The 9,010-nt window shown below is 42.0% G+C and overlaps 1 protein-coding gene across 7 annotated transcripts in view; it reads left to right on the plus strand.

Moving 5' to 3' along the window:
* pcbp3 (poly(rC) binding protein 3) overlaps positions 1–9,010 on the plus strand; it is a 20,927-nt gene that overhangs the window by 843 nt on the left and 11,074 nt on the right. For 3 of the 7 annotated variants that reach the window (XM_008404255.1, XM_017302196.1, XM_008404257.1), the window contains exons 2-8: positions 1–266; positions 1,016–1,039; positions 1,128–1,160; positions 1,437–1,553; positions 3,225–3,356; positions 6,228–6,356; positions 7,264–7,338. In XM_008404255.1, coding sequence (XP_008402477.1) covers positions 192–266; positions 1,016–1,039; positions 1,128–1,160; positions 1,437–1,553; positions 3,225–3,356; positions 6,228–6,356; positions 7,264–7,338 — 585 coding nt within the window. In that variant the 5' untranslated portion in view covers positions 1–191. The remainder of the gene's footprint in view (positions 267–1,015; positions 1,040–1,127; positions 1,161–1,436; positions 1,554–3,224; positions 3,357–6,227; positions 6,357–7,263; positions 7,339–9,010) is intronic. The other 4 variants (XM_008404253.2, XM_008404254.2, XM_008404252.2 and 1 more) reach the window with 2 other exon arrangements.

The raw sequence follows: 9,010 nt of genomic DNA on the forward strand, positions 1-9,010 counted from the left end.
AGCAGAAACGTTCCCAGTCCAGGAGCAGAAACGTTCCCAGTCCAGGAGCAGAAACGTTCCCAGTCCAGGGGCAGAAACGTTCCCAGTCCAGCGGCAGAAACGTTCCCAGTCCAGCGGCAGAAACGTTCCCAGTCCAGCGGCAGAAACGTTCCCAGTCCAGCGGCAGAAACGTTCCCAGTCTCCCGCCCAGCATGGACAACACCAAGGTCCAGTCGGAGGGCGGGCTGAACGTCACCCTGACCATCCGCCTCCTCATGCACGGAAAAGTAAGAGAAACCTGGATGAGGCGACTGCAGCGCTTCAGATCTCAGACTTTATTTAAAATCGAGAGCAACATGTTGACAAGTTAAGCTTTTTGAGTGAATGTCTGGATTTCAGCAGATGCACCACTGATGCAGATTTAAGTTCTGTGAAAACGGGTTGGTGCCTCAACGCTGCCAATCATGGAGATACTTTTTTGTTTAGCACTTTTGCTAATTTTGAAAACATGTAGCGCATTTATCGTCCCTTAAATTAAATCTAAAGCGATAATTTAATTTTAACTGCGTAAAGTTCAACATCTTTGTTGAAGTTTTGGTTATCAACTGACGAGATTCCTGAAAGTAGCTAGATGTGAGTTTTCATGCTCTTATTTTGAAGTGAGTGGATTACAGAGCAATTTCATTTCCTGTCAAGTTCTCTTTTAATCAATAACTTTATTGAAAATGAGAGACATACAGGAACAGAACAAAATACTTTAACGTGTTTTATACATATTATACTTATGTAAATTATGTCAAACTGAAACTGATGTAGTCTTTCAGGGTAGGCAGCATTTTAGCGTTAGCTTCTGCTAAATTCCACGTTAGCATAGCGCTTTAGCATTAGCTTCCACTGTGACTGTGACTGTGCCGGTGCGTTGCTTTGGTGTTGGGGGGAATAATATTTAGGGTTAGCACAGCTAACGGTTTAGCTAGCAGACCCCACCACTGGTAAATACTGAACAAACTCTATAAGGATGTTTGTTTGTTTGCAGGAAGTGGGGAGTATAATCGGCAAGGTGCGTACTCTTGTTTATGTATAAAAAAAAACATTTCTTAAACATTAATTGATACTCTAATGTTTTGTATTTGGTTTATTTTGAACAGAAAGGAGAAACTGTGAAGAAAATGCGTGAAGAGGTGAGATCCTGCAGTAAGAGCATTTATTAAATCAAACATTAGAAATTAAAGATCCAAGGCAAACCAAACTTGTTAGCTTGTGGCAGAACTAGAACAACTGATGTAGAGGCAGCAGATATTTGCATAAAACTAACCAGAAATCTATGCTTCACCTTTTCTGCTCTGATATTTTATAATTACTGACTTGACTACCTGAGAAGCTTTGAATACGGTGGCCATTAATGGCCAATATTCAAGCTAAACATAAAAAAATGTGCCATGTGCCGTTTCTTTCAGAGCGGAGCAAGAATCAACATTTCAGAGGGAAACTGTCCAGAGAGGATCGTCACCATCACTGGACCTACAGACACCATTTTCAAGGCTTTCGCCATGATTGCCTATAAGTTTGAGGAGGTGCGAATCTCCTACACTGTTGGTGTAAAAGGCTTTCAAATAAAACGCTTTCAGATCCATCAGTCAGGAGTTTGCTAGGATATCATCAGGGTAACTGGATTCTTCTCGCGTTTCTTGAAGACCTTCCAGTCAAAATGGTGGAATGTAGTGGCCTAACCAAAGTACGACCTGTTGTAGGAAACTCGGCCAAACTCTCCGTCCGTTTCCAGTGTGTGGACAGACAGGATCCTTCTCCTTGTTGGTGCTTGTTGGATTCAATTGCTGTAATTCAGAGTTTTCCTTTGAATACTAAAATGTGTTGGAGGCCTTTGTTCATCTCCTCTTGATTACTGGCAAAACGGCGACTGTTCAGCAGTTGAGTGGTGATATTGTACTTTCCTGGGTTTGGACGTTAAAAGGAGAAGGTTGCTCTACTTCTGCTTCTATAATGTTCTTGTGACTTAGGACTGACTCTATAACGTACCAGTGATTCCTATGAGAAGGTCCAAACTGATTCCTCACTTGCTGGTCCAGACTGGAAGTCTATTTGTCTTCCGTGGTAGATCTTGACACCTTTGTCCTTTTCAATGAAACTGGAAACTTGTTCAGTAACGGAGGAAGGAAGAAGTGTGGAAAGCTACCAGAGCATTTGGACAACACTGTCTTAAAGTCCCTCGTTGGTGGATTGACCCGGTCAGGTTCTCTATAGTAACTTGATCTGAGCCTTGAAAAGGATCCGGTTTGGTTGATGGGCTTTAATTGTAGATCAGAATTGGATTCTTAACATCTGTTCACCGTCCCGCAACATTCCTGGTCCTTCTTCCCAAGGAAGGACGTTAGGAAACATCCTAAGAAGGATGTTAGGAAACATCCTAAGAAGGACGTTGGGAAACATCCAAAGGATGATAGGAAGTATCCTAAGGATGATAGGAAGCATCCTAAGGATGATAGGAAGCATCCTAAGGAAGCATCCTAAGGATGATAGGGAGCATCCTAAGGACGATAGGAAGCATCTTAAGGAAGCATCCTAAGGATGATAGGAAGCATCCTCAGGTCCTTCTTCAGTCCTTTGTTTCTCAGGTGCAGATTCATCCCAGACTCTTGAAGCAGAAGGAAACTCGTCATCCTCTCCTGCTTGGTGATTGGTTGGGTTTGTTGCCATAGTTACCATCTGATGAGGCCGTTCCCAGCATCCAGGCCCTCAAGGATAACAGGAATCATCGTATTTCCTGGCTGGCTGAGAATCTAGAACGGTCCATTTCAAATGATTTTTTTCAAACTTTGAGTTCGACATGCGACTCAGACATTTGGTTTTTCTCGTTTTTAATTCAGACATGTAAACTCAATCCCTGGTGCTTGTGATCATTTCAGAAAGTGTTTATTACAGCCCAGATACCAGCAAAAAAGTTTAATTAGTTACCGTCCGTCCTGCTTTCTTTTCCACTGATATTATCCAACACTGAGCAATGAGACTGCAGACACAAAGTTGTGCGTCGTTAATCATTTGTGTGACGTTTTCAAACGTGTGGCTCCAAATGCCCCAGTTTAGCAGGACCAGAACATTTAAAAAGCTCTTCTCTCATGTTCTGTACATTTTCCTGTCGGTTTGCTTGTATAGATGGTTTCTGCTAACGCAATTAAACATCATGAACGTTTGAGGCCGCGCTATGAATTATGGTCCGTTTGTTTCAGGACATAATCAATTCGATGAGTAACAGCCCAGCCACCAGCAAGCCGCCCGTCACCCTGAGGCTCGTGGTGCCGGCCAGTCAGTGCGGCTCGCTCATCGGGAAGGGAGGCTCCAAAATCAAAGAGATGAGAGAGGTGAGCGACCTGCAGCCGCCTGATCAATCACTGAGCAACAAACATGCCGCCCAGCAAACTTTCACAATTAAATGTTAAAAGTTTGAAAGCATGTCCAGTTCATTTAAACTCCAGGCTACAAAGCTAGCTGCGCTAACCGCTCTGCTAATGCTAAGGCGCTGTGTCAGCATGGTAATTAGTGGAAGCTAATGCTAAACGGCGTGAGGGAGGAAAACGTCAACCCAGCCAATTCAATTACTGCTTTTCAACCCTTCTAGACTGGACCGTGTCGGCGCCGACGCCTCTAAATTTGCAGTACCGTAATTCCGCCACACGTAGCGCTATCTGAAAAATTCCAACGGTTTCTGAAAGGGGAGACGTTGCACTTTCCAGCAAGTATCGGGTTAATACGGCAACWTCGCAGCTGCAGAGAGCGTAATTAATCGGGACATAATCGTTTAATAGACGGTATATTGCGAAAATAACTTGCTGGATATTGAAAGTTCCGGTTGTTATGGATACATGGGTAAGTATGTCATCTCACAGGACATTTAAAGAACTACTTACGATTAAAATAAGGAAGATTTATTTAGGCAGACGCTCGAAACTCCGGCGTAAACTGATCCTGTACCAGGAGTACTTTCTATTTGGTCTTTAAAGTAACCAGCCACGCCTCACAGACAGCAAGTATCCTGCAGCTCCTGCATTTCAGTTTGCAGTGATAATAAACTGTACAGACAATCAGCTGCAGTTATTCCTCCTCAATAAGATGCTGCAGAACCCAATAAAAAGGATTAATGTGATTCTGTGACCCTTCGATGTCGCAGCCTTCTGCACTCATTTCTTAAAAATGTGTTTTTATGTCTCGTAGAAATTACAAAAAAAAGACTCAGGAATTAGCTGAGACTGGAAAGATCAGCATGTTGGTTTGATGAAGGTTCTGTACGTAATTACTAAAGGATTCAGGAGAAATGTTTTTAAAAAATCACAGTAATGTAGCTGTGACACAACCGGAGAAAAAGGTTCACAGCAAACATGTGAAGAAGGGAAACGTGTCCAAAACGGTTCAAGGTAAAAATCCTCTGCAGCTCGTTGTTCCTTCACACTATTCAGTCTTTCAGTCAAAGCCGATCCTTTGTCTGCAATGCTGAAAACTAAGCTGCACTTCTAATTACCATCATTTGTGATTTCTGATAATCAGAGGCAGCAAACATGGAACCGTATTAAATCTCTACTTTGGAGGGAGGCCGTTGGTCCTCAATGCATGGCTTTCTTAAAAAAGTGCCACAAAGTCTTTAAAGTATAGAAAAGTAATGTAAAAGGTTAAATGTAAAAGTGGGCGGAGCCACGAGTCAAAATGACCAAGACTGGAGGGGGCGTGACTAAGACTGGAGGGGCGTGGCTAAGACTGGAGGGGCGTGGCTAAGACTGGGGTTGCGTGGCTAAAAATATAGGGGCGTGACTAAGACTGGATGGGGCGTGGCTAAGACCGGAGGGGGCGTGGTCAGAACGAGGGAAAACGCTGCTGTTAATTTAATGACTTTATTACTGTATTTATCAGCTTTTTTACACCTTTTGTTGCTTTCATTTTTCCAAAACAGCAACGAGCAACAAATCTATCAGCGAAAGGCTTTTATGGTGGCGTGAAATCTCCAGTTGCTCTGCAGTAACTGTTGCCACTACAAACTTTGTTGATGTTCTGATAATGAAGGAAACTATTTACAATTTCCATTAATTAAAAATTTAAATCACATGCGGATAAGTTTGTTCACATCATAAAAAAACACGGCGGTGACGGATGTCAACACCAACATGAGATGCAGATAATCAGCCATCATCGGCGGCGGCGGCGGCTAATTCTGGCCTTGCAGCGTCAAACTCCTCATGTGGGACGTCGTCCAGAGTAAATCTGCTGCTGCCATATTCAAACTAAAGTGAAAAAATGTGCCTTGTGCTTTAAGCGAGTGATAATTCCAGTTTTCGTGATTTTATCGTGGGTCATTTTATACCTGAAGGCTGAACTGTGACGTAAACCTTGGAAAATTCAACTGCAGTGGCCACTCTTCAACCCACAGAGGGCAGCACTGAGACAGTTTTAGGCTAATGTTGCAGAATTTTAAAAAAATTACACAAAAATATCAGAATTTGCACAAAAACATGAGGACAGATCCCTTAAGGAACATTTCTACAGCTCATCTGTGAAACAAAAGGGTTTAGTTACGCTACATAACTTCGTCTTTCCTTTGGATTTGGTTCTAAGTAGATGAGGAAGTCGATTGCGGTGAGAAGGTGAGGCCCAGAGCGAGCAGAAATGTGTCACTGAAGAACCAGACAACCTTCAGAGGACGACGTGTCGGCCATGTTGTCGTCACGGCGGAGGTCCAGCTGGTCATCCTGAGACGTGTGAACAGTTTCTGAGAAAACACAAGCTGGAGGCAAAGTCATGTTTGGCATTTATCGACAGAACCGTCATGCCTAAGTAACGATGATGGAGCCTCTGGTTCAGAAATGATGCAAGAAAAAACCGCGAAGCGTCGCCCTGAGACGGCTCAGCGACAGCCAGGGGACAAGCAGACAATAACATTTACTGTCAACTATATTAACTCAAACTCAGAGTCTACAAGCTGCTGCTGCCCTCAGGTTAATGTCAGCAGATGGGACCTGAGAAATGACGTACGGGGGGAGATTGGTGCCAAGCAGCATGTCCTGAAGGCAGGACGTTGTTATCCCAGATGGACACGTCTCAGCTGGGCAGATATTAAAGACGAGGCCAGTCTAAACATCTTAATCAGTTCAATTAACTGAGAAGCCGTAAGACAAATATCCACCTGGAGGCGCTGCGTGTCGTAACAGTTTGAGTCGGTTACAGAGTCGCCCTGTCGTCTTGTCCAGTCCACAGGGGCCCAGGTCCAGGTGGCGGGGGACATGCTGCCCAACTCCACCGAACGCGCCGTGACAATCTCTGGAACCCCAGAAGCCATCATCCAGTGTGTCAAGCAGATCTGTGTGGTCATGCTGGAGGTAAAGTCACAGAACGTTTCCGCCGCACCTTACAGTCACATTAATACACAACACGGCTTCTAAATCTGCTGGTTAAAACATCAGATACATGACCTGGTTTCTAACCAAGTACATCCTCACTGCTCCCACTGGTTTTAAATCAATCATCTGCACTGATTAAATGATAATTAGTGAGAGAATCGCTATATGCTAACTGTATTAGCACAATTACAAGATGTTATGAGGTCGCTTTTAAAGTTACACACTTTAATTTAGCTTCAAGCTAAATATTTAGCTTTGTTAAATATTAGCTAAGCTATTTAGCTCGCTAGCAATATATTTAACTTTCTAAGTGTTTAGTTACTAAGCTAAATTACTTTTTAAGGATAGAAAGATGAACATTTAGCTTGCAATCTAAACCTTTATCTTCAAATCACTGTAGTTTGAAGCTAAATATTTTGACAGCAAGCTAAATAGCTTAGCTAAATATTTAGCTAGCCAGCTATATATTCAGTTTGAGGCTAGATTGTAAAGTTTGTGTAACTTGACAAAATAGAGCAAAATATTTAATTTGCCAACTAAATATTTATATTTATTTTGAAACTGACGTGAAAATATCATCTTTGAAAAATGAACCACATGTTTTGCTGCTGTGATAAACTAAATAACCCCAGTTGATTCAGTTTTTCACTGTAGCTTTAATAAACACCATAAGGGTTTTTTACAGACGACTGTTTATTTAAAAATTATACGACTGCAACAAACTCCCAGCAGGACAGAGCACAGATACGCTTCATTCATTCATCATGTGATGCAAAGCCGACCTGGTCAGAGTCCTTCCTACGGCAGATGAACACGTTTCCTCTACATTTATTAAAGTAAAATAAAGCCGATGCAGCAGAATAACCGTCTTCTCTGTTTCTTTCAGTCCCCACCAAAAGGTGCCACCATCCCTTACCGCCCAAAGCCTGCCTCCACGCCCGTCATCTTTTCAGGTGGCCAGGTGAGTGCTGAGCTAGCATTAGCTGCGCTAGCATTAGCTGAGTTAGCATTAGCTCGTTAGTTTGTCCCTGCAGCAGAACCTGAGCGTTTTACTGCAGCAGCCCAGAGTTTTCCTGCTTCCTGCAGATCGTTGGCGCTTCGCAGCCAAACGGCCCAGAAGAGGCCGTTTGTTTTCTTCATGCTGCTGGAAAACAGGAAGCATGACTGTGTGAAAAAAGGTTTTTACTTCACAGCCCGAAAAAAGTTCTGCAGAGGTTTAGATTCAGATTTATGGAAATAAGTGAGAAATAGATACAAAATAAAATATCCAGCTGAGAAACGGAGCATAAAATATAATGATTAAATTTTAAAGTATGTACACATATATAACAACACAAAGGTGTTTTCTGCCTGGTCATGATTCTTGTTTTTAAGATCTCTTATTTTTATTCATTATTTCTGGGAAAAAAAAGCATTAAAAATAAAAATATGAGCCAGAATAATAAAAATAAAAGTTTCTAATTAGTTTAGTAAGATTCTTTAAAGTTATATTTGAGAAATTAGAATAATGTTGAAAAGTTTATATTAGCAGCTCGATTCACAACATAAAAACTCAAATATACAGATTAATTACACTCATGATTTAAGCTTTTATTTCTGCTAATGATGATTTTCTGCTTAGTTATGAAAACATGACAGTTGAGATTAAAATATTACGTCCAACCAATAAAAAAAAACAGAAAAGTGGCTTTAATGCCAATTTAAATGTTGCTATGTTTTTGATTAAATTATGATTTAATTGTGTTAGATTTGTTGTTTTATGGAGCTTAATATTAATCTAATGTTATTTTTACTCCATTGATAAAATGTCCCCTCTCGTGACATTTTATCTCAGGTTAATATTTTACGTTTTAACGTGTTTGTCTTCTGCTGTGTGATGTGCAGCCAGATATAAAACACATTTTAAAGCCTTAAAGTTGCATTTTTTGTTTTCTGACGCTGCTCCTGGTGACCCGGCTGTCCTCCGCTCCGCTCCAGCCACTGAATCATCTTATCTCAGCGTTTGTCGTCCGTGATTATCTATGCCGAGTGCGAGTCTTATCAGCCAGGAAAACAGGCAGCAGCTGCAAGGGTTGCTGGGAAATCGGCCACTTTAGTGTGACATCACTTTGTTTCGATTCTGCTCTTAAAGCCACGTCAGCCTGGCGTCTCTGCACTTCACAGGACGTCACATCTGGTTTCACGTGGTTAAAACATGGCGGTTCTTATCTCTGCTAATCCAAGTTTAACTCAGTAAGTCAAACTTAATTCACTTGTAATGATAAATTTGAAACGTAAACACGCTTTAAATACGATAAACTCAAAAACACACAAACAAAACAACAAGAAAATGTTGCAAATGAAAAGCTGCAGCTGTAGGAAATCGAATCAGAGGGAAAATGGTGGATATCAAACCCAGCAGAGTGAAAATGGAAATCCTCCAGGCCACTAGGGGGAGTCAGGAGCAGATGAACATGCTGCTGCTTTTAATAACGTGGTACAAAACATGAAGCAGAGCATAACTAGTCTTTCTCCCTCCCTTTCCTGACAGCCTGGCCCATTATAATGTGGCTGCTGACGCCCCCTAGAGGCCTGGAGGATTATAATGTGGCTGCTGACGCCCCCTAGAGGCCTGGGGGATTATAATTTGGCTG

This window comes from Poecilia reticulata, linkage group LG2 (assembly GCF_000633615.1).
Source record: "Poecilia reticulata strain Guanapo linkage group LG2, Guppy_female_1.0+MT, whole genome shotgun sequence".
Classification (NCBI taxonomy): Eukaryota; Metazoa; Chordata; class Actinopteri; order Cyprinodontiformes; family Poeciliidae; genus Poecilia; species Poecilia reticulata.